The sequence below is a fragment of the Mauremys reevesii genome, linkage group 1 (genome assembly GCF_016161935.1).
Source record: "Mauremys reevesii isolate NIE-2019 linkage group 1, ASM1616193v1, whole genome shotgun sequence".
NCBI classification, from domain to species: Eukaryota; Metazoa; Chordata; order Testudines; family Geoemydidae; genus Mauremys; species Mauremys reevesii.
Window position 1 is genome coordinate 167,923,259 of NC_052623.1, and position 26,081 is coordinate 167,949,339.

Below are 26,081 nucleotides of genomic sequence, written 5' to 3' on the forward strand. Positions count from 1 at the left end.
TATTTACAATAAATGTGGCATCTTTGCCTTATCCCTCTTAATAAGATCCTGCTGGTTTTTATTATATTGGTACAACAGTTCCTGTCTGGCTCTCTCCAGGTCAGCACAAGCTACAAATCCTAAGGAAGCGGCACACTTATTCTTTAAAATAAGTAGGAATGCTTGGGAACAGGTTTCCTAGTATTTCTATAAAATGACCTCTCTACCTGTGGCAATACAGAAGTAGCACTCACAGGCTATGAAGGGAGTCCTGCTCATTTCTCAAGCTAGGAGGACAGTGCTCACATCACAGGTTTAGAAGGGGACAGATGTAAAGCAGTGAGAAATTAAGGAAGTCTCAAGGTCCCAATAGGCAAAAAGTGTCCATGCAACAGAATTTAAAAAGCTGTCCAAAGTCATACAATTCATGTTATGTTATGATAGTCCTTCTCCTTCAAACTCCAGACATCATGTGCTATTGCACACTTTAAAGACCCCTCTCTATGTACTACCCTGGCCACTACTCTCCTCTTATGAAGATTCTTCTCAGTTCAACTCCCCACAGCCATAAGTTGCTCCTTTACATAAAAAACCCTCTATATTCTGTTCCACCAGCCCATACCTCCAGACTTCATCCATAAAGACACCCTGTTAGACTGACCACATGCCAAATGAGGACATTATCATTACAAAAGGAAAGACAAGACCGTCCCTTTTCTTCCACACACTCTCCAAAATCAATATAAAGTTGTATTTGATACAATCATGTTTGATGATGTGTCCAATATTCATGATATGAATAATGTACGACATTACTAGAATGTTTATGTATTTGTACAAAATATTGTTTAGCGCTTGTGAAAGGTTCTAGCTTGTCAGCCCTATAATACAGAAAATACAAGTGCCTCAGCAATGCCTTGCTAGTGTGCCCCAAGCCTGACCTGGTGGGAGCTACCTCACCAGCGGTGAGAAGATAGATCAGTCTTCATGCCAGTTGACTTTTTTGCTTCCCTGCTAAGTCTATCAATAAGAGAGCCATTTAGTGCTGCTTCTGATGTGGCCACCTGCTTTCACCAAAAACTGAAATGAGACTTATTTCATACTTTTCAAAGAGGTCACTGAACATATCAGATGACAGCTTTCAGTCATTCGAGTATTCCATTATAACTTCATGACTTATCTAGTTCCCTAGCATTTAAATACTTATGGCTACTTTTCCTAGATATTTGGAGATAGAACATCAAGACAGATGGCATGCTTGGCGTGTCAGTGTATAGGTTCAATGTTTTCTACACAGTCAATTAGAAACAGACTCCTTTTGGGTCAAGGGAATGATAGTGGTTAGAGAAGAGCTCAGGGAAGTAGAGTACGAGTGCAAGTCCAAGCCAGGTCAATATTAATGGAAGACATTACCATCTGGATATCGTTCAATGGCTTATGTGGAACAAACTGATTGTCTCACTTCAGATCCTCATGGGCAAGTGTCCTTACCACAAGGGTACCACCCAAACTGGCAAACTCAGCAGAGATACTAAGGACACAGAATGAGCTATCTTCTCACCCTTAAACCTGGTCCTGCCACAGTTGGCATACATTAGTAGGACTGTTTGTTACTGCCTGTGCTGGATCTTTAATGAATAGCATATTACAGTCTCTAGGGGTACCAGTCCTGTATCCTTTCATTAGCATTAAAATAAGCAAATATGCATGACAGATATATTGCATGTTAACTCGACTGGTCTTCTTTCCCTAAAGTCATATGATCAAAGTTAGATATGAGAAAATACTCTATAGATGAAATAAAGAAACTTATTGTATAGAAATTCATAAGAAAAATGAAATATTTTAGAAAGAAACTTTGAAACCCAAGTGACTAGTATAACAGTTAATTCACTAGAAATGTCCGGTTCTAAACTACACAAGTGACACAGAACAACAAATATTTTGAGAACATTACTGCATTACTTACCAGAAGGTAATACTGTTGATTTAGGTGGCTCGGTTGGTGTAGTTTTACTGGTACCAGGACTTAAAAGTTTTACATAGTTAGCAGGGAACCATCCTATCTGTCGTTTTTTCCCTCGTGCCTAATAAGAAAATAATTCTTTTCAGAGGTTTAAGCACATCAGCAGACCCCAACCAGGCCAGAGTAAGTCAGTCTACATTTTATTTATATTTGAAGTTACACTGACCACTTTAAAATAGGCCAAATGATTTTAAAGAACATAGACAGTTGGTTTTTTTTAAGAGCACTGAAACATTCTGATACTCATGTAAGTCCTTTTCTACTTGGCAAACACTGATTTGTCCCACATTGTATTTCTAAAAAGCTAAAATTAGAGTACAGAATCATAGAAATGTAGGATTGGAAGGGACTTTAAAAGCTTATCAAGTTCAGCCCCCTCACTAAAGCAAGATCCAAGTACCTAGACCATCCTTGACAGCTGTTTGTCCAACCAGTTCTTAAAAACCTCCAGTGATGGGGATTCCACAACCTCCCTTGGAAGTCTATTACAGAGCTTAACTACCCTTATAGTTAAAAAGGTTTTACTCATATCTAACCTAACGCTCCCTTGCTGCAGATTAACTCCATTATTTCTTGTCCTACCTTCAGCGCATGTGGAGAACAGCAAACTATAGCCGTAGTATTATAAACTTACAATAGATACACAAACAGTTACCAATTGCTACAAAGATAATGACAGACACTGTGGCACAGGAAGTGTGTTCCAAGTTTTTGTTCAGATAAACTTGAAGACTGGACATTTATCAAAACAAGAGCTTAGCAAGATTTAAAAAAAAGGACTGGACATTTACATGGATATCAAGAATCTCCAGCTATAATTAACAACAAATTTTGGAAGGGATATTAAAGTTCATGCTTCAGGGCTTCAGTCAATTTAACTAAGGGAAACTAGGATGAGACAATGTGGAGGATAGATCTGCCTATGGCAGGGTTGTCACACCTTCCACTGAAATATCTGGTACTGAACATTATTGGAGACAAAACACTGGACTAGATGGAACTCGGATCTGATCCATCTGGCAATGCCAGTGTTCCTGGCTGCAAAACTGGGCTAGATGTTTCACAGGAACAGTCTCATATTATTTTGTCAATGAACTTCTTTCCAGCTAAGAACCAGAAGAGAAGCCTGGGAAATGGTTTTTAAATCTTTCTGACCAACAACTGTAATATTGGCAGCTTCTAATTTTAGTGCTAATTCTTTATTTTTAAGATTTATGTGTTTTTTTGCCATTTACTTTTTGTAGTTGGATGAAGATGTAAGAATTTCTAATATTACACTGAAGTTTGCCTTTTAAAGCATAACAAAAATATCTTTGTTCTATTGAAAGCAGCCATCTGTGCAGTATTACATCTTGGATTACCAATTTAACCTAATCTTTTTAGATCTGATTCAAAGTCTGCATAGATTATTAACAGCCAAATAGTCCTGGAAGATCTCCTTAAGCCTAACAGAATATAATGCCTGATAGATATTTATGTATCTCTGTTCTGTTTGAAAAAAGCAATCCTACAGCATTTTATTTTATTTTATCTTGCCACTCTGACTAATATTTAATCCAGTTCCTTCAGACTGAGATACAGTGGAGGTTCTATTTCTTTTTGAGGGACAATTATGAGCAAACATTATTTCAAGCCAAAAGTCAAACTATATAGGTTCTTCCACAGTTTAAAAGAACAAGTGTCAACTTGAAACGTAGCCATTTTTTTAAAAATTGAATTAAAAGTAGTTCGATACTACACCATTTCCTGAGTCCTCTTGCCACTCACATTTTACAGCCATACTTTTGTTTTTTAATGCTTCTCTTTTCCCAGATGCTGCATGAAAGAGCCAAGCAACCAGCACAGGAAACAGACTACAAAATGCTGTCAAAAGAGCAAACTAAACATGCTACAGAAAAAAACAGATTTCCTCCCCTCCCTCAATTTCATTCCACTACAGTACTCTTCAGCAGTACTTGTAGCAACAATAGGCAAAACGTTTTCAGATAAAATACAGCTCTACCTCGATATAACGCTGTCCTCGGGAGCCAAAAAAATCTTACCGCGTTACAGGTGAAACTTGCTTTGATCCACTGGAGTGTGCAGCTCCGCCCCCCCAGAGCGCTGCTTTACTGTGTTATATCCAAATTCGTGTTATATCGGGTCGCATTATATCGGGGTAGAGGTGTACTATTAGGTTGCTGGTGTCTCTGACTTTGCCAAGTTACAGCAAGAATTGTTGCAGTATTAAAAGCTGTGTTAGATGTCCTGCAGCAGTGGTGGGGTTACATACAAAGTGTTCTGTAATTTGTGAATCTGACTTCTCACTCAACTACAGGCTTGATTTTATGAGGAGAGCGGAGAAGGACATTAATATAGTCCCTGGCTGGCATGAAGTTAGGCAGCATGTATTCACAGCAGTTCCTAAAGCTTTTAAAATTAAATACAAAAAAGTTAAATCTGTTTTAATCCTGATTTAAGCCATTTAACTAAAAAAACCCTAAATATTAAACCTGTTCTACAGTTAGGTACTATGGGAACTCAAGGTAAAGATGGAGATTCACACAATAAAAGTCCAATGTTTGTTTCAATATTGCCTGTTACTTGCTGAAGGCATCCTGTTTTAACTTTTCTACTTTTAAAATATTTTTTTATTGGCAACAATAAAACTTGTTTGAGCCTTTTACATTACAAATTAAGAGTGGTGTAGCAAGCTGCTGAAATTAAACCTGTGAGAGGAGCTCCCAGAGGGAGAGGGAAGAACCACCAGTAAAGAAATATGGAAGGGAGGAGATGGTAGTGAATATTTAAGGTTTAGATAAACTCAAACATGTGCATTACAAAAAATTATATAATTTTGCTCTTTTGGATAATATTGTCACCGCATACACACAAAAATCAGTTTGATGACACAAAGCAGGACTGAAAAAAAAAATTAGGTTTGTTGTTAAAAAGCACCGAAGTCCAAGTTTCAGAACTGACCTAAAGCAAGTTCTAAACATTAAAAAACAAAATAAAACAAAAAACACTTGATAGTTATTTTAATAGTATTAACAGTATTAACCATTTTTAAAGCATCTTATAACTTTAAAACTTTCTGACATCCAGTGCTTTTTACTGGCAAAAGTTAATAGTTTTTTTCTTTTTTTTCATTAAACTGGGCCTTGCAGAGAAGGCTTGTAAAAGCGGTAGCCCACATTGTAACAAAACAGTCCCACTGAATGATGAACTTGAAACAGCAGCCATTACTTCCCAAACCAGCTTTAAACATTCCTTTTTATATACACACAAGATATGCTTTCATTTGGGAAAAATTGAGTCACTTAGCTTAGGTAGTATAATGGATCACATGAGTTTTCTTTTAAGTTAAAATCAAAAGCAAATTTTTTTTATTTGTCCTAATCACACTCAATTTTGTTACACATGGTGGATAAAACTACATCTATGTTAAACATTAGGCAACCATACCCTTACATGACTGCTGGACACTGATTAATTTATTGAGGAGATTAATGGTGAAGAAAGGACAGACAGTGAAGAAATTGACCATCACTCTGAAATGCACTAATTTTTCCAACGGAAAAAAGTCCAGTTTAAATGGTCAGTTTAGACCAAAAGAAATTTAGCAAGACTGGTTAAAGAAATAGATTTGATTAGCCCAAAATTTGTCCTTTGTTTGTATCTTTCTATTACCCACAGCATGGCAAAATGCCTTGCTATTACCTTGGATAATTTTATATTTTATTTTAAAGAACTAATGTAAATGTAAAAGAACAGGAGTAGTTGTAGCACCTTAGAGACTAACACATTTATTTCAGCATAAGCTTTCGTGGGCTACAGCTCACTTCTTCGGATGCATAGAGTGGAACACACATGTATGTTTCAAATATTTTGGCTGCATAATAATTTTTTCCCCCAGAGGTACTGATGTGTCCATCCTTTGACAAATAAAACAAAATATGGATGTGGAATTTTATAGAAGTAGTAGTAGTAACTAACTTGGAGCTCTCCCTCCCACCATCCACCTGGATTCTTCTTTCTGATGAGTATCAGTTGACCAGGAGCCAGGGTAAGTTGTTCAGGTCCTGTTGCTGTGTAAGAGGCAATAACTTGGGCAATTTCTGTTAAATAGAAAGAGAAAAAATTCCATTTACTGTTAATCTGAAAAATGGAAGTTTAGCATGCAATATTTACTGTGCCATATCTCATGAGTACAGTATGTCCACTACGAACTTCTTGCATCAAATTGGTTTTATTTTCTATTTATGCTGTGCCACAGATATGGACGGCAGTTTACCAGATATCAGAACCTTGCCTCAAAGAGTTCACACATAAATTAGGAACAGAATGATGTGTGAAGACAATAGTACAGGGTGGTTTGGGGCAGGTTAGAGTGAAGATTCTGCAGTCACTTGGGAAGTAGTGTTTATCATGAGGGCCACACACCACTTTAAAAAAAAAAAGATAGACTATAGTCTTCATGGCTACCAGAAGTAGTACCTTTTGAGAAAAGACCTCAAGGTGGAGAGGTTGGAGGTGTGGCAGATAGGAGTCAGAGAGGGAATTCCAGGTATAGGGATTTACATGAAAAACTGAATTGACAACCTCAAGGGTTCAAAAAACATGAGTCAAGCCCCCCCAAATCATAAGATTTTAAAGAATAGCGTTTGGGTTCTTCTTATTTGCCTTGTGGATTTTGAACCTGTAGCATTCATATTTTCAAGCTAGAAACTCAGAAAACTCTGAGATCCTCACAATCAGCTCCAAGAGCTGAGGCCTACATAAAATAATCAAATATTGTGAGAGTTGGCGACATTGTACACAACGGCAGAAGGAGGAGGTTGACAGAGAGAGCACTAGTATGGGCTAAAGGAGGACTGAGTGGAACAAAAGGATACAAGAGCCAGGGCCGGCTCCAGGCACCAGCGTAGGAAGCAGGTGCTTGGGGCGGCCAATTCAAAGGGGCGGCACTCCATCCAGTATCTGGGTGGCACATCTGGGTCTTCAGCAGGAATTTGGCGGCGGGTCCCTCAGTCCCTCTCTTCCTCTTTGAGCTGCTGCCAAATTGCCAAAGAGGAAGAAAGGGAGGACCTGCCGCCCAACTGCCGCAGAAGAAGCGGTGCGATTGAGCTGCCGCCGACGTGCCACTGCTCGTCTGGTTTTTTTTTGTTTGCTTTTTTTTGCCTCTTGGCGTGGCAGAAAAGCTGCAGCCGGCCCTGACAAGAGCAGAGAGGTATGTTGTGGAGACTTTTGAAGTCAAGAACAAAGATTAGTTTGATTAAAGAAGGCAACAGAAAGCCAGTGACAATGATGAGAGATTAACAACGATGGAAGCATTTTGCAAGGAATATTTTTGGTGGCACTTCTTTGGACAGACTTCTCAGGGGAAGACATGTTTTCGGGAGGCCAGAGAGAAAGCCTTGCAACAATCAAACCCTGAAAAAAATGTTGTCACAATGGAAGTAGACAGGAAATGAACGTTTTGGAAAATAAATCAAGACAGGATTTAGTGACAGGACTCACGTAAGAGAGAGGGAGGTGGTGTTAAATATTACAACAATTGGGACCCAGTAGTAAACTGAGGAGAGTGGAGTTGTCAACAGTGGAAGAGGATTTGAAAGTTTAGTTTTTGACACGCTAGGCCTTTGATGTGGCTGTAATTGAGTAGCCACCTATGAGCCAAAGGAACTAAGGGGCATTTGTACAGGAGATCTTTTTAGGCCTAATTGGGGTGGAGTAATAGGAGGACTTAAGAGCCCCAGATAGCTCACAGATGAACGGTCTCTAATGATGGGAGCTCAGTGGGAAGCTTTTTCCTGGGCAGGTTTTGAGTGGGGTTTTGTGTGTGTGTTTTGTTCTACAGGCTGGAGACAGAGGCAGTTTTTACTTGGCAATGGCTAGAATGAGACTGGGGACTAGCTAGGTGATGTGGTAACTGAGTTAGGCTGATTAGGTCTCCCAGGAAGTGTACTGAGTCTGCCTTTTGTTTGAGATTAAGCGTGCCTAGATTAAGACATTTATTTATGGTGCAATATTTTTGTGAGTTTTCAAGAGGCATATTTTGTGTTGTATTAGTTGTGACACAGTCTTTGCATGAAAAGCCATTTCTGCACAGAACAGTCTTAGTCTTGGGATGGCCTAACATAACCTGCCTCAGCCACACTGACATTTGGAGAGTGAGCAGAAGAGAAAGACAGCTCCCACAATGACCAAGAAGGGGTTAATGAGAGCCTGTGGGCCCAATCAGCCCCAGCTGGTTACACCCTTACACGATGTCACGCCTGGAAGGAGGAGATAAAAGAGGAAAAGCTTGGCTCAGTGGTGGCTGATAGAGAGGACTAGACCTCTTGAGCTAGCCCTGTGAAGGAAAGGCTGGCTGGGGCCAGAGACTAACCAGAGGCTGCTTAAAGCTATTAGCCAATACATATATGTTAGGCATAGTATAAACCACATTAATGGGTATTATGTGTACTGTATTAATATACTACACACACACAATTAATATCATGTGTTGGGAAGTTATGTTAACTGAACACATTATGCTCTCCCCACAATTCTGTTCACCCACATCAAATATCCGACAACACTTTCCAAATCTGAAGTCAGCTTTAGCATTAAAAACAGAAAGCCTGTCAAAACCAAGATACATGTAGTGGCGTGTCCTAGCACAGGTTGGTATGTACCTCTATGCCCAACTGGATTGAAATGTAGTATCCAAAATAGAGATAAGGAAAGTATGAAGCAGAACAAGAAGTTAAGAAACTGTTACAAACAAGGGGTTGGATTTTAGTGACATGTAAAAAGTTTTGTAACTTTTAAAATCATACTATAAATACTGCTAGCTGAAATATGTATTTTTAAAGCACACTTTCTGTGTAAGGTGAATATGCAGCAAGATAAGAATTGCTTCCCAGAAGAAGGGTGTGTGTGTCTCCTTTCCGTACTGTGCTCTTTTGTCTTTAGACAATAAATTTGGCTAAGTTGTTTATTTGGTCTCTTGAAAAAATTTTAAGAACAAACCATGAATGTAGTCAACAACTGGCTACACCTTTGAGTCAATAAGCTGCCTGGAAGGAAGGATTTACCAGATGGGGCTCAAACCTAACTACAGACTTCTAAAATGCCAGAGCCACCTTAGGACAGGTAGCTCTGGTGCTGGACTTTTTAAGTTTCCTTTTGTTCTTCATAACTACTTTGCCCCCCTTTGTCTTGGGACCTGCAGAAGAGTCAGCCAGGGAAAGGCCTAGCTGCCCAGGAAGCAGTCCAGGGATACAGAAGTGGGTCTGAACAAACAGACATCATCTGCTTCGTAGAAGGTCACTGGGCTGGAACCCACAGTAGAGGGTAAACCTGGGTTTCACTACCAGCCCACCTAGGGTGAGGCATGAAGACCCCACAGCCAAGGGCTGGACAGGCCCCAAAAGCCTGAGTTGGACCCAATCTCCAGAGTTAGGCTGCCAGACCATTGGCAGGTTGGCCTTGGCTTTCCCCAGAAGGGGCGGGCCTAGAAGTGGCCTGGCTGGAGGGTCAAGTCACAGGAAGAGAGAACAGCCCAGAGCCAGAGCTGCTGTCAGCAGGGAGTGCCAAAGGAGTAGGAGAGCCCCTACACCATGCCCAGCCATGAGGGGTGAACCTGCAAGTGAGCAGACTCTGCCATGCACATGCACACACTTGCCTATGTGTTTCCGCATAGAGCAGCAGGAAATGGTGATTGACTCCTAGATTCTCTGCAGCTTGAGGTCTTCAAACCACAATTTGAGGACTTCAATAACTCAGACATAGGTTAGGGGTTTGTTATAGAAGTGGACGGGTGAGATTCTGTGGCCTGCATTGTGCAGGAGGTCAGACTAGATGATCATAATGGTCCCTTCTGACCTTAAAGTCTATGAGTCTATCTCCCCACCAGCAATGGTAATGATGGAAGTTGAGAATGGATGAGGTTATGCTGGGGCAGCATACAGATGAAAAAAAAAAGAAGTGACACCTGAGGTTAGTCTGCTAGGGAACTCAGAAGAGGACCAGTTGTAGAGAAAGAATCACAGGAGAAGAGTCTTGGAAGATATGGGGAGAGGGTTTCATAAGAAAGGAGCAATCAACTGTGTTGAAGGCAGCAAGTAAATTGAGAAATAAAGAATGGAAGATAAGCCTTGAGAGCTATCCAGAAAGTTTGCTGGTAACCTAAAGTGGAGGTGCTTGAAGGCAGTTTATACAAAATGGAGACTCAGTTCAAAATTGGATTAAACAGTATGTTCAGAGTGAAGAGGGAGACTGATGTTGAGGGGACTGAGGTTGTGGGAAATGATGAAACGTTTAAATGCAGAAGAGTGTCTCCCTGAGGATGAGAGAGAGGGAGGGACAGTTGAGTTGGGGACAAGGGCATCAAAAAGGGATAGAATCAAGGGAGCAGGTTGAAGAATTGGTGGCTGAGAGTAGGACAGACACCAGAATTGGAAGCTGGGCTGAAAGTGCAGCATGTGCAGTGTGCAAGCAGAAGGCTGTAGACAGCATTTTTAAAGTTAGCTGAACAATGACAAGATTGCAGGTGGAGAAGAGCTGGTGATAGTTATATGCATTTTACTCTACAAAAGTGAAGTAATAAAGCTACTTCACAGAAAAGTTGGATATATTGCTGTTGGAGGAACTCTGTGGACCGCTGTATTTTAGCTAGAGCTATTCAAGGGAAAGAGAACAGGAAGAGAGAAACTAGATGTGGGGTTTATCAAAATTAGTTTTAACTGATAAAACTCACAAATACCCATCTTTCACTGCAGCAAGCCATAATTATGATATTAATCTACTATATTATTCTATGCAAGTCTGCTGGAGGGAGCAAAAATTGGCTCTCACTTCATCTGTCTGCCAGAACATGAGAGTACTCCTATTTTCTTACAAATCACCATTTAAATACAGAAACTGAATTATTTTTACAGACTACAGGTTTCAGACTATCCCCTTTCCCACCCACATGGAGGATTATTGCTACAAGTTAACACAAGTTATGATATACCTGCAAGTTCAGATTTTCACCTATTACATGGGAGAAGCAGGAAGTTAAAGAGGAGGCTCTGAGGGTATGTCTACACTATGAAATTAGATCAATTTTATAGAAGTCGATTTTTAGAAATCGATTTTATACAGTCGACTGCGTATGTCCACACTAAGCGCATTAAGTCAGTGGAGTGCATCCTCACTACCGTGGCTAGCATCGACTTTTGGAGTGGTGCACTGTGGGTAGCTATCCCACAGTCTCCACCGCCCATTGGAATTCTGGGTTAAGCTCCCAGTGCCTGATGGGGCAAAAACTTTGTCACGGGTGGTTTTGGGTACATGTCATCAGTCGCCCCTCCGTCCGTGAAAGCAACGGCAGACAATCGTTTCGTGCCTTTTTTCCCGCACAGATGCCATATCACGGCAAGTGTGCAGCCTGCTCAGCTCAGCTCACTGACAACACCGCTGTTGTGTTCTGGGTGTTTCCTGGGTGCTGCTGGCAGCAGACAGTGCAATAGGACTGCAAACCATCACCATCATCATACACCGCTTCCGCTGCAACTCTGCTTTCCTGCTCTCCTTCAGATGCCATACCACAGCAAGTGTGCAGCCTGCTCATCTCAGCTCACCGACACCACTGCTATTGTGTCCTGGGTGCTGCTGGCAGCAGACGGTGCAGTAGGACTGCAAACCATCATCATACACCGCTTCCGCTGCAACGCTGCTCTGCTGATATTGCCTCAACAGTGAATTTCTCCATGTTGTCTGTCATGGGCTCCCGGGTCCTTGGGAAATGTGTGCAGTGCTAACCGTCGTCCTCCACCGCTTCCGCTGCAACTCTGCTCTCCTGGTGCCATGAATCTGTTGTTCGGTATAAATATCTATTCTCGTGGCATCCGTCATCATCCACTGATTCTGCTGAAACTCTGCTTTCCTTCAGATGCCATACCACGGCAAGCATGGAGCCCGCTCAGCTCACCATCACTGCTGCTGTTGTGAGCATTGTAAGCACCTCACACATTATCCTGCAGTATGTGCAGAACCAGAACCTGCAAAAGCAGGTGAGGAGGTGACGACAGTGTGATCAAGATAGTGATGAGGACACACAGACTTCTCTCAAAGCATGAGCCCTAGCAATTTGGACATCATGGTGGTAATGGGGCAGGTTCATGCTGTGGAACGCCGATTCTGAGCCCGGAAACAAGCACAGACTGGTGAGACCACATAGTGTTGCAGGTCTGGGATGATTCCCAGTGGCTGCAAAACTTTCGCATGCATAAGAGCACTTTCATGGAACTTTGTGACTTGCTTTCCCCTGCCCTGAAGTGCCAGAATAGCAAGATGAGCGCAGCCCTCACAGTTGAGAAGCGAGTGGCGATAGCCCTCTGGAAGCTTGCAACACCAGACAGCTACTGGTCAGTCGGTCATCAAATTAAAGTGGGTAAATCTACTGTGGGGGCTGCTGTGATCCAAGTAGCCAACGCAATCACTGAGCTGCTGCTATCAAGGGTAGTGACTCTGGGAAATGTGCAGCTCATAGTGGATGGCTTTGCTGCAATGGGATTCCCTAACTGTGGTGGGGCGACAGACGGAACCCATATCCCTATCTTGGGATCGGACCCCCTTGGCAGCCAGTACATAAACTGCAAGGGGGACTTTTCAATGGTGTTGCAAGCACTGGCGGATCACAAGGGACGTTTCATCAACATCAACGTGGGATGGCCGGGAAAGGTACATGACACTTGCATCTTCAGGAACTCTGGTCTGTTTGAACAGCTGCAGGAAGGGACTTGCTTCCCAGACCAGAAAATAACCGTTGGGGATGCTGAAATGCCTACCCCTTAATGCCAGGGCTCATGAAGCCATACACAGGAATCCTGGACAGTGGTCAGGAGCTGTTCAACTACAGGCTGAGCAAGTGCAGAATGGTGGTAGAATGTGCATTTGAATTTTTAAACTGCGCCACCGCGCTTTTACTGACTCAGTTAGACCTCAGTGAAACCAATATTCCAACTGTTATTGCTGCTTGCTCTGTGCTCCACGATATCTGTGAGAGTAAGGGGGAGACGTTTATGGTGGGGTGGGAGGTTGAGGCAAATTGCCTGGCCACTGATTACACGCAGCCAGACACCAGGGTGATTAGAAGAGCGCAGCAGAGTGCGCTGCGCAACAGAGAAGGTTTGAAAACCAGTTTTATGACTGGCCAGGCTATGGTGTGACAGTTCTGTTTGTTTCTCCTTGATGAAAACCTGCCTCTTTGGTTCACTCTAGTTCCCTGTAAGCCAACTGCCCTCTCTCCTTCGATCTCCTCTTGCAGAGGCAATAAAGTCATTATTGTTTCAAAATCATGCATTTTTATTAATTCATCACACAAATAGGGAGATAACTGCCAAGGTAGCCCGGGAGGGGTGGGTGAAGAGGGAAGCACCTGGTGGGGTGGTGGATGAGGGTAGGAGGGAAGGACAAGGCCATACTGCACTTCCAAACTTATTGAATGCCAGCCTTCTGTTGCTTGGGCAGTCCTGTGGGGTGGAATGGTTGGGTGCCCCGAGGCCCCCCCGCCGTTCTTGGGCATCTGGGTGGAGGCGGGTATAGAAATTGGGGAGGAGGGAAGGCAGTTACACAGGGTCTGCAGCAGCAGTCTGTGCTCCTGCTGCATTTCCTGCAGCTCCACCAGACGCCGGAGCGTATCGGTTTGATCCCCCAGTAGCCTCAGCATTCCATCCTGTCTCCTCTCCTCTTGCTCCCACCACCTCTCCTCTCGCTCGTCCCTCCTGTCCTTGCGTTCATTTTCTGCTTTCCTGGACTCTGACATTGTTTGCCTCCATGCATTCTGCTGAGCTCTTTCAGTGCAGGAGGACTGCATGAGCTAAGAACATTTCATCACGAGTGCATTTTTTTCGCCTTCTTATCTGCGCTAGCCTCTGGGGCAGAGATGATAGGGGGAGCATTGAAACATTTGCAGCTGCAGGAGGAAAAAAAGGGAGAGTGGTATTGAAGAAAACACATTTTAGAAAACAATGGGTAGACTCTTTCAGGGTGAACCAAGCAGTTAACATTACATAGCACATGTGCTTTCGGTACAAGGTCACATTTTGCCTCTTATATTGAGGGCCTGCCGGTTTGGTGTGAGAGATCACACATGCATGGCTGGTCAACAGAATTCAGCTTGCAGGCACAGCCATGGTAAGCCACAGTCTTTCAGCTTCTTCAATCTTCATAACATGTGGGAATGATTTCAAACAGCAGCACCCTCCTTTCCCATACCAAGCACCCCTTTGGGTTGGCCATTTAAAAGGAGGGGCTGTACTGGCCGTGAATGCATCCCAAGTCTTCAGGGCAAATTAATCATTAAACATGCTTGCTTTTAAACCGTGCATTATATTTACAAAGGTACACTCACCAGAGGTGCCTTCTCTGGCTTCATGGTCTGTGAGCCCGGGTTGGGAGGGTATTGGCTCCAGAGTGATAAACAGTTCCTGGCTGTCGGGGAGAATGGTTTCTCCATTTGTGTGCTGTGCGCTATCCTCATCCTCCTCCACCTCATCTTCCTCATCCCCAAAATCCTCATCCCTGTTGCGTGAGACTCCCCCTTTGCAGGTGTCCATGGACAGGGATGGGATAGTGGTGGGGGCCTCCCCTAGAATTGCATGCAGCTCATCGTAGAAGCGGCATGTGTGGGGCTCGGACCCAGAGCAGCCATTTGCCTCTTTGGCTTTTTGGTAGGCTTGCTCCTTAATTTTCACGCAGCACTGCTGCGGGTCCCTGTTGTAGCCTCTGTCCATCATGCCCTTAGAGATTTTTTTCAAATATTTTGGCATTTTGTCTTTTGGAATGGATTCGTCTCCCCTAACAGCGATCAGATCCAGTACTTCCTGTTCGATCCATGCTGGAGCTCTTTTGCGATTCTGGGACTGCATGGTCACCTGTGCTGATGAGCTCTGCATGGTCACCCATGCTGATGAGCTCGCCACGCTGGCCAAACAGGAAATGAAATTCAAAAGTTCCCAGAGCTTTTTCCTGTCTACCTGGCCAGTGCATCTGAGTTGAGAGTGCTGTCCAGAACGGTCACAATGGGGCACTCTGGGATAGCTCCGGGAGGCCAATACCGTCGAATTGCGTCCACACTATGCCAAATTCGACCCAGCAATGTTGATTTCAGCGCTAATCCCCTTGTTGGGGAGGAGTACAGAAATCAATTTTAAGAGCCCGTTAAGTTGATAAAAATGGCTTTGTCGTGTGGACGGGTTCAGGGTTAAATCGATCTAACACTGCTAAATTTGACCTAAACTCGTAGTGTAGATCAGGGCCTAGAAATCTTTCAGAAAATAAACAAATAGCTCTATTGCATTCTGAATATATTCTTTATTATTTCTGAGTGTTGAACTCTCATGGGAAGAATTCCAACAGAATCACAAGCCAGCTCAGGAAAATTAGGTCCCTTTTAGCACGGTGTGTATACAGCATGAAGAAATAAAACCCTTCTCTGTATAAACATTGACATATCTGTAATCAGTTTTGTATTGCTTCTGAAAATTCAGAAAATAGCTGTCCCTGTGCACCCCCCCTCCGCCCCCCACCAGTTTCTGCCAAGAATGGCCTATCTTCTTGCTGCTCCTTTATTTAGAGAAAGTAGTGAAAACATTCTTGTTGGCTGGGCATTTAGGAACACTAAAACCTCCATGCTGAGCAATATACAGGGCCAACCCTCAGTTTTGTGGGAAGTAAATTATGCAGGATTCCAGGCAGAATGCTACAACATTAAGTGGGAAGTGTACTTCACCACCATGTTGATCAGACACGTACATAAAGCTGCACAATCCTCATCGATCAACTGCCCTGTTATATGCGCTATCCCTAAGTTGTGTGAATTTACATTCACTTTCAGGCAACAGTCTTTTGGGAAGTTTTGTAACCACATGGTGCTTGGATACTGCCACGATGGATGCTGTACAAAACTCTAAAGCAGATGTAAATGTTTAAAAAAAGGGTAGCAACATATTGGGCTATACATAGGGAAAGAGGGAAGCATAAGATTGAGCAACTTATTAAATTGTTACAAATGAGACTTCATTCATATTTAAGTTTCTTACTCTTTGTTAGAAGCAAATACATCCTTTAGCACATGGAGAAATAAAATGTCACACTGTGTAACTCACCAGGTTTCTTCCCTAAACTTCCCGTTTTTCCAGCAGTTCCAGGGACCTTAAAATAAAAAGGCAAATATAAAACTTACACACATTCATATGTTTATTTCTCCTGACTACCAAAATGGCTTTGCTACAGCATTTTCCAAAAGAAGGTTCTGAATAGTTAGTGACTGTCCTAGAGCGGATCTATCCTTGTAGCAATTCTCAGATCGATTGTCACCCCAAATATTATCTGTAATAGTGAGTAACGAATAATTAAAAACAAACACATCTTCACTAGTTTAGGCAGGAGAATCTGGGAAGGTTTCCAGCTGTGTGACCATTCAATCTAAAGGGAAGATGATAATACAACCTGAGTCAGAGTTCACAGTGGGCGAAATTGCTCCTCCTAAACTAGATGGAGAACCAACCTCTGAAAACCCAAAAATCCTATTGCACATCAGAGTTATTGAAAGTCTGCCCAGAAAAACAGTACCTCTGAATGCTGGAAAAATGTAATAAAACAACATTGTAATCTTACTGAAACCTTCACCCCTCTTCTGCTCTCCCCACTGTGCTGCTATTACTTTTGTTACATCCATCATTAGGTCGTAAGACCCAAGAACAGGACCATGTTTTATTTGTTCTTAAAGTGCACTGCATAAATAATGAACAGTTGAGATTAGATTTAATCTACTAAATTAGCTCTCCCAACAGCATAACAGGGATATAAACAATATATTCACAAAAATACAAGTTTTCTGATCTACATCTTCTAAACTGATTCTTAATGAAGAATTTGCTGCATTGAGGCAAGTCTTGGAGGAAGATGCTCTCTGAAAGAGCTATTACAGCACTGCAAAAGTGGCCCAAAACATAAGTATCTACATACTGTACTACTGATAAAAATTATCGCTCTTTAATCTTTCCCAAAAGTGAAAAAAGTTGAGCGATGACTACACAAGCGCTAATATTTCACATATATAGTCCACAGACAGTTATAGCTCATTAACACAGATGTCAAGACTTAAAAAAATGTGCACCTAAAGTTAGGCTTCTAAATCCTTATTTAGGCACCTAAATCCAATCGAAATAAGAGTTTAGAAGGCTACATTTAGACCCCCCATTTTTTAAAGTCTTGACCATAATATTTTTATTTTGAAGAGAAGTGCAATAAATCAGTAGAATACACTATATTTCTCATCTTGTTGCAAGAAGGAACTTAAGTGTATACAGACAACCACATAATGACCCAGCTAACACCCATTGATAGATGACAATTGCATTCTCAAATAGAGGAGAACGTGCATGAGAAAATCTCTCAAGTTTAATACAAGATACCATCTCCAGAAAAGAAAAGTGAATCACTACCCCCGTCCTCTCCCGCCCCCCAATACTGACTAAAGCATTCCCCCTTTCAGGGCCTACACATGTGGTGGGTGTGCATCCAACTTCAGAACTTCTGGAATGTAATTGATATGAATCTAACTTCACCAGAATATGGCTATTAGGTAAGCTTATTTTTCTCCTGGGCTTGTTCCCTTGGGTTCATTATTACAATACCTTGCTTTGAAAGGAAAAGCTTAATATTTCATGTTAGGATATTTCCCCTTTTATATTGTTTCAAGTCATATCTTACTGCCCATTCTCTTTGGTCATAGTACTGTTAACTGGAAAACAGCAATAATTCCTCTGAGTTGGCTGTACATGACTATCATACAGGCCTTTAATAACAGTAAGTGACAAGGTACTCCAGGTGTTCATAACTTTTTTCTTTGAGGCCCACCCACAACATGCTATGAGAACTCCAGGGTCCAGGGGGGAGGGGGGACCCAGGGCTCTCAGCCGGGGCTTGGGGGCTCGGGAATAGGTGTAGTTTGACTTCTATTTTGGGTAGGCAGGGGCCAGTGGGTCTCGAGACAGCTCCACATGGCGAGGTCGGGAAGGGAACGCACCTCCACCCCCTGACTCACCTCAGCAGGCCACCCAGCCTGTCTGGTGGGGGACGCAACCAAAAATTATAACTCAAAAAGGTGGGGGGCAAACAGCTCAGGTTGTAGGCAGGGGGTAGCTAGCGGCTGTGTGCCGGGAGCGCTCCCCTGTGGTCCCTGTTCCCCGAGGGCTCCGTCAGCAATGGAGCCAGGTCTGCCTGCCCAGGCAGCTCTTACCGGTTGCGTGAGCAAAGGGGGCTGGGAGCTGAGAAGCAGCTTCAACCCCTTGAAGCAGCAGGAAACAAGGTTTTCCACCTCTGACCTGGCCAGGGAGTGGGGAGACAAGGAGGTGGAGATGGAGCGGGTTGGACCTTCCCCGGGACTGCCCTGCTCTTGCACTGTAGTTTCGGGGTGGGGGTGTAACACCCGTGTCTCCCCAACTCTGCCCAGGGGCTCAGGGCTTCTGCCCCATAGGGAGTACTGGGGCTCCCAGCTTCAGCCCCGTGGGGAGTGCTGAGGCTCAGGCTCTGGGTTTTAGCCACAGGGCCCCATGGCCCCCCTGAAAGGGTTTGGGGACCCCTAGGGGGCCGTGGACCTCCTGTTGAGAACCACTGGGGTACTCCATGGTAGTTTATACAGGAATATCTCTTTCACACTTCACTGTAACAATGCATTTTTCATGTCCAATAAAGTTTTAAGGAAAAAAACCCTCCATATGATTCACTGACTTGAAATCATCAAATGAACATTATAAAGTGGACAAATAAGACACAAAAAAGGATAGACTTTGTAATGTTTCACATCTCTTTACCTCAGAATCTTTCAGTCTCACATAATTAGAAGGAAAGACTCCAGATTTGTCACCCAATGTTCCTGTCCACCAGTCACCGTCTTTTTTTGTCACAAGAATCATATCTCCTTGTTGAAAGATTAAGTCTCCTTGTTCTGAACTCTCATACGTGTACATGGCAATATATTCTGGAGGAGAAGTTGTTCAAAAAATGGGAAATGCTTGATGAATCAAAGTATAATTTGCAAAAATCTATCTTTATGAAAGTAATGCCATATCACCTGTCCAAAGGTTAGATATTCATAGCTTTCTGCCCTATTGCTTCTGTGTAGGCAACACTTCACTCCCAAACATTTTCCCTTCCTTCATAAGGGAGGTTTAATATTTAAATTTCTAAATTAGATGATCTTCAAGACTACTTTAAGTTCTTTAAAGGCTTCTATTCTAAAAACAAAAAAAAATCCTATTATGGATGAAGTTATTTTTGGTAAACCTCTAACATGACCTAAGTATATATCTTTTTTTTTTATTACCCTGCCCCCGCCCCCCCAAAAAAACCATCTCCACCCAAACTGTTATATCCCTGTTTGATAACTTGTTCATTGAGATGTGCTTCACATGTCCATTCCACTTTAGGGGTGTGTGTGTATGTTTGCCAGTGCACTGAAGCTGGAGAATTGTTTCCCACAGTGGTCCCAAACAGGGCATTGTATGCACTCTCTGAACGTTCATGCTGCTAGCCAAAAGTATACCAGGGTGAAGCCACCCAATCCCTCTCAATTACTTCACTCCAGAAGCCAGCACTTGCTGTGACTCTGACATAGAAGGGAAGGAGGGTGGGTTGTGGAATGGACATGTGCAACACATCTTGAAGAACGGCTACTGAACAGGTAATGCAACCCTTTTTTCTTCTTTGATTGCTTCCACATGTCCATTCCACTTTAGGTGATCCACATGCAGTTCTAGATGGAATAGGAGATTGGAGTCTACTTGAACAAGGACTGCAACAACATGCTCCCAAATCTAGCCTCAAGGTTTGAGGTTTGGAAGGGAGTATAATGTGTGATGAACATATGTACAGATGACCAAGTTGCAGTCCTGCAAATTTTACTGATGGGAACGTGACCCAAGAAAGCAGCCAATGCTGCTTGTGTTCTCATAGATTATGCTAAAACTCTGAGATGGTGGAACCTCAGCAATATCTTAGCACAGATGAACAGAGGAGGTCCAGGAAGAAATCCTCTGAAAAGTGATAAGTTTCCCCCTCATCCTTTCAGCAAAGGAGACAGACAAATACTTGAGGAGACATTCTAAACAGGTAAAAGGCTAACACGTCCTATGAAAGTCCCAAGTATGGAGTTTTTCCTCATCTTAGAGAGAGTGAGGTTTCAGGAAAAAAGGTTAGTAAGTATATAAGCTTATTTAGAATTCAACACCACTTTTGTGAGAAATTTGGGGTGTGGACACATTAACTTTCATAAAGATAAACATATAAGGAGCATATGGGTAAGAATGGTGTCCCTAGCCTCTGTTCGTGAGAGGATGGAGATGGATGGCAGGAGAGAGATCACTTGATCATTGCCTGTTAGGTTCACTCCCTCTGGGGCACTTGGCATTGGCCACTGTCGGTAGACAGATACTGGGCTAGATGGACCTTTGGTCTGACCCGGTATGGCCGTTCTTATGTTCATCAGCCACCAAAGCCTGAAATTCTGTTACCCACCTGCTTGAAGTAATAGCCACCGAGAACACTACCTTCATTGAGAGATGAGAAAACAATCCACAGTTATAGGTTCAAAAGGAGGCCCCATTAAAATGGAAAGAACCAAATTCAGATCCCTCGATAGTGTTGGTTCCTAACAGAAGGTAAAGAGCCTGTCCAAACCTTTCAAGAGCATAATAATCGTAGGGTTGGAACAAGACAGATCTTTCATCTACCGGAGGATGGAATGTAGCAACAGCTGCCAGATGAACCCTCATGGAAATGGTAGAAAGTCCTTTTTCTTTTAGGTGAAGCAGGTAATCCAGAGCAGACTGAATCGGAGCCAGTGAAGGAGAGGTATCTTCCTGCTGTGACCACATGCTCTTCCATTTCTTGAGGTGAGTATAAGTGGGAGGGTTTTCTGCTATTTAAAATATTTTAAACTCCAAGGGAACAGACAGCTTCCTGGGAAGTTAGCCACTGAGCATTCAAGCAGTAAAGTATAGGCTAAGTGCTTTGGGATGCAGAGTCTGGCCATGGTCCTGCAAAACTATGTCCTGAGACCTAAGGGAGAGGTGTGGAATCTTGAATTGAAAGGCTCAACAGGTCTGAGAACCAAAGCTGATGGGGGCATGCTGGAGTGATCAAATTAAGATGGCATGATCCTGTCCGAGTTTGCTCAAAACACTTGGCATCATAGGGTTGGAAGGAAAAGCGTAAAGATGTTTCCCCTTCCAGGATAGCAGGAAGGCATATGACACAGACCCTGGCCTCTGACATGCCCTGGAACAGAGAACTGGTGACATGTCCTGCTTTGTGGGTGGTGAACAAGTCTACTTCTGGCATTCCCCAAATTTGAAAAATGCACTTTGCTTTGTGATCTTTGCTAAATAATCTGCTGAGATGATCCACTAGACAGTCCTGAGATCCAGGAAGGCGAGGTGCTTTGAGCATAATCTTATTCCTGATACAGAAAGACCGAAGTTTCATTGCCACTTGGCACAGGGTATCTGTCTAACCTGGCACCCCCCGGCTTGTTTAGACAGAATATCATAGCACTGTTGAATTTGAGCACCTGTACAAAACAACTTTTGATGCAGGGAACAAACACTTGACAGATCAGGCTCAAAGCTCTTGAACACTGATGTGGAGATGTAGTGATCTGTCCAATCCCTGAGTCTGAAAATCCCCTAAATGAGCTCCCCAACCAAAAGATGACGCATCCATGACTAGGGTCATGGAGGGCAGGGCTGGGCCAAAAAACCTACAAACCACCTTCTTTGGATACAATGGCAGGGTCCATCCACCAGTCTGGAAATGACAAAACACTTCCACTGAATGTGCTGACTCACATACCTGCATGATGAGATGGATGGGAGACAGTCTACAACAGGGATCAGCAACCTTTGGCATGCGGCCCATCAGGGAAAGCCCCTGGCGGGCCGCGCCGGTTTGTTTACCTGCTGCGTCCGCAGGTTTGGCTGATCACAGCTCCCACTGGCCGTGGTTCTCCGCTCCAGCCAGCTGTACTAGGAGTGCCTAGTCGGAGCTGCCTTAGCTCTAACCTCGGTACTGGTCTTCTTCTTGTGCAAATCTGTTGGGGACCCCGTCCTCAAGATGAAGAGGGCTTCTTTTGGCCAGAGGAGGTTGAAATGGTGGACTTCTTCTGCAGCTTGCCCAGTACTGAAAATGGAGATTGGTGTCTCTAGCTTTCTCTGCTGCATGGATGCTGCCAAATCTGGTGATGTGCTCTGAGATAGAGTCGAGTTTGAATCCCTATGTACAGAGCAGCTGGGGTCCAAAGAGGGAAGGAAAACTGTTTCCCTATCTCAAAGTCAAACATCTCTCAACTTCTTAGTCCTGGTTTGAAAGACTTGCACGGATAAGGCATTTATGCCTCACGTATACTTCTCCAAAACACTTTAAACAGGGAGTGAGGACTGCTGACTGGTATAGACTTGCTACAGCGAGAATGGCGCTTAAATCCCAGGGACTTATACATGTCCCAGTACCATGCTAAAAGCGCAAAGAAAGTGCTATTAAAACTATAACTACAACCATACTAAACTATTTACTATAAAAAACCTCTAGCAATTTTTTTCTAAAAACAGAATGGGAGAGAGCAAAGTTCACACATGCTACAACTACTGACCATGAGCAGTAAAAAGGAATTGATGAGGGGGCAGAGCAGCTCCATCCTTTTATACCGTTGGCTAACATGTGCTGTCCTGATGGATAACTGTTATGGGGAAGAATTCTCCAGCTTCAATGCCCTAGCACACACACTCCTAAGGTGGTATGGACATATGCAAACACTTGATGATTTGCTTTATAAGCATACTTTCTATGGGTTCAAATTTATGCTGAGAACTAGCATTTTCAGTCCTGGCTTACAAAATCCCAGTTTCTGAACTTCTGATACAGTCTTCCTTTTACATATGTCAGTTGGCTCTCATGAACAATGAATTCTTTCATCTACTTGAAGCTTTGTGTGGAGACAGCTAATCTCATTGTATCCTATGCAACAGTTGGCTTGAAAATGCTAAGATAATGGTGGAATACACAGTTTTGTTAAAACATGGTCAGCTATTTGGTATTCAAGAGCAAAAAACACTGAAACAGACTGCTGTTGAGAAATGCAGTGTGTAATTTAATTACAGAACTAAATGAAAACCTGTACAGCTAGGAGTGCAAATAAGAATCTCAGACAAATCAGTAACATCTTCTGAAGCAGTATGCCTATTACACAATTCACTCAACTGTAAAAAAAGGGAGCTTCTCAGAGGTATACCAAAGATTTCTGAAAATATTCTGTGTTACACACTCTGCTTGTGGAAAACAGTGGCAAGCAGTAACCTCCTCTTCAACCTTGAATCAGATATGCTATAGGTCAATAATTAAGTGACATAAATGACTGAACTGAACTGGCCCAACTATTGCTGGACCCACTTCCATTTAAATGCAATCCCACCCCACCCCGAAAAAATCCTTAGTGTCAATATTACTTTTAATAGTAAAAAAAAAAAAAATAGGGAGCCTACATGTTTAATAACTGAATCCAACTTCTACCAAGCTAACATGTCTTATGAAAAGTTTGTTATGTTGACAGCAGTTTTATCAACAATATCTCGGAAGAATAGTTTTGTATCTGTTTCCTGGTATCACTGCAGCCATACCTATGCTAGCAGTGGTGTGGGTTCCAATGATGGCAAGGTCTGGCACATTTAGCACCTTGTTATGAAAAAAATAGGTACAAACTTGTAGATAACTATAAGTTCTCATATGGTTTTCGATTAATAATAGTTCATTAATGGAAGGTGCTTAATGTTCAAAATGACATGGGAACAACAAAAAATACTGATATCTAACTCAAGGCACTGAGTGCCGTCCTTGTTATTTGCTATTAATTTATATTATTTATTTATATTATTTGCTATTAATTTATAATTTAAAATCTAACCTTCTTGGGTCACATAAGACAGCACAAATGAAAGCTATTAAAAAATTTACAGTACATACGTGCCTATTTGGATAATTATCCCTTTCCTCATGGTGGGATCAGCACTGATTTGTCTTCCCTTTCTAAGAGGTGGAAAGTTTTGGTCTATCCAATATTTAAATAGGAAAACAGGCACTGCGGGATTCAAATTATTCACAAAGAAAGATTGTGAATGAAAAACTAACATTTTGGGAGCCAACTTATTCATTTAATGAATAGTCTTGCTTATCTTGAAGCATGTACACATGTTTTTATATGGAATATACTGCATACACCCACAGTGTATGTTAAAAGAAAATACCTCCTTTATGCATTTCAAATGCTGGGCCCGGGCCCTTCCTATTGTAGGCAGAAGGCTAAAAACAATCAGAAATATGGGATTGATTCTCAACTGCTTATAAATGACACTTCATAAATTCATGTACCGAAGTTAATTAGGAAAATACTATTCTTATGTAAATGAGCAATTTTACAAAACATGCAGGACATAGCCTTGTAGTCATAATTAAAATTCTTACGTAAATGGTGTCCCTAGCCTCTGTCTGTCAGAGGATGGAGATGGATGGCAGGAGAGAGATCATTTGATCATTGCCTGTTAGTTACTTTGTAAAGAAACAGGGCCTGATTCTGTAATGGTACTGAGTACCACCAACTCCCTCTGAACTTGTACTTATTACTAGATAATTTCTTTTATTAAAACTATACAGTAAGATGCTACTAATGTCATTCAATTCAAATTCTTACCTTCGCCTGACATAGCAGGTTTAGTTGCTGGTGATGTTACTCTCTTTAGACTAGCAGGACTTTCTGAAGAACCAGAATCCATGCTTAAAGAGAAAATATTAAATGCTTTAATTTCTCTAAATTTAACAAAACAACTAAATATTCTGAATTAAAAAGACATTAAAAGCTATATCCATGAACAAACTATCTCAACTTGTAAAGCAAAAAGATAGTAAAATTTAAGTTTTAAACCTCAGCATCACAAAATACAGTTTGAAATCATGTAACTGGACTGAAAGCAAAAATTACTGTGCTCCCCAGTAGAAAAACGTAAAGTTCATTCTAGTTTTCATTATCAACCAGAACACTGTTTTCACACAGTGTATTGTATTTGATTACAATCTTCTTATCTTTCAAAACACTGTTTGTTAGTAAAGTGAATATAGGAAAGTGGCACCTCTTTACTCACTAGCCCACTCATATTTCAATTTCTACTTATTTTATCAACTTAAGTAAGATTTTGCTACATTTTAGTCTTGTTGGCATTGTGTAGCCAAAACAGCTACAGGAGAACAAGATGGATTCTGTTCCCACTCGTGCATCAATAGAATTGTTCGCTAAATTCTAAATGCAGAATTATTGTTGTTGCTTTCATATCCCAAACTGAGTTTGTAGGTAGGACTGGAAGTTAAAAAAAAAAAGAGGAAGCCAAAAAACAAAGCTCATCATTTTATTTATAAATGGAGCCACACCGATCTGAAACCAGAGATACAAATATGGCCACACAATGCCATTTTAATAAAGTCACTTTTCAGAGCCAGCACTTTAAAAACAAACATACAAGTACACACAACATTTTAGATAGGAACAATATAATATTAATGATTAAAAAAAATGCTGTTCATTCTAACAAAAACAACCAAAATACCTTGTCGACTTTCTTATGGGGCCTGAAATGAGTTTCACATATGATTTGGGAAACCATCCCTTTTGACCTTGGACCTCTCCAAACCACCACATGTCTTGCTGTTCCAGAACTGTGATGATATCATTTTTGTTAAAATTGAGGTGGTTGTCTTTTTTGGCTCTCCAAGGATACAAGGCCTGTGCTTGAAGGCCCTCTACTTTTTCACCCTATTGTAGTAAGAAAATAAAAGTGAATCACTTAAAGTCTTTTGCAAAGAAGGCTGCTAAAAAATAAATAAATAAAGAGGTATTCACTTACAACATTCATTTATAGACACAGATCTGTGTGTCGACTGTTTCTATTAAAATAAGCTTTTTACTCAAATAAAGCCAAACAGATCATTAAAAAAAATACAATCAAGTGGATAT

The 26,081-nt window shown here is 42.0% G+C and overlaps 1 protein-coding gene across 6 annotated transcripts in view; it reads right to left on the reverse strand.

Annotated features, from left to right (window-relative positions):
* The window catches only part of ITSN1 (intersectin 1), a 200,795-nt gene that overhangs the window by 42,859 nt on the left and 131,855 nt on the right, over positions 1-26,081 (reverse strand). For all 6 annotated transcript variants that reach the window (XM_039503267.1, XM_039503244.1, XM_039503261.1 and 3 more), the window contains 6 exons: positions 25,675-25,880; positions 24,768-24,850; positions 18,844-19,010; positions 16,132-16,177; positions 5,984-6,105; positions 1,949-2,066 (listed from right to left, as the gene is read on the reverse strand). In XM_039503267.1, coding sequence (XP_039359201.1) covers positions 1,949-2,066; positions 5,984-6,105; positions 16,132-16,177; positions 18,844-19,010; positions 24,768-24,850; positions 25,675-25,880 — 742 coding nt within the window. The remainder of the gene's footprint in view (positions 1-1,948; positions 2,067-5,983; positions 6,106-16,131; positions 16,178-18,843; positions 19,011-24,767; positions 24,851-25,674; positions 25,881-26,081) is intronic.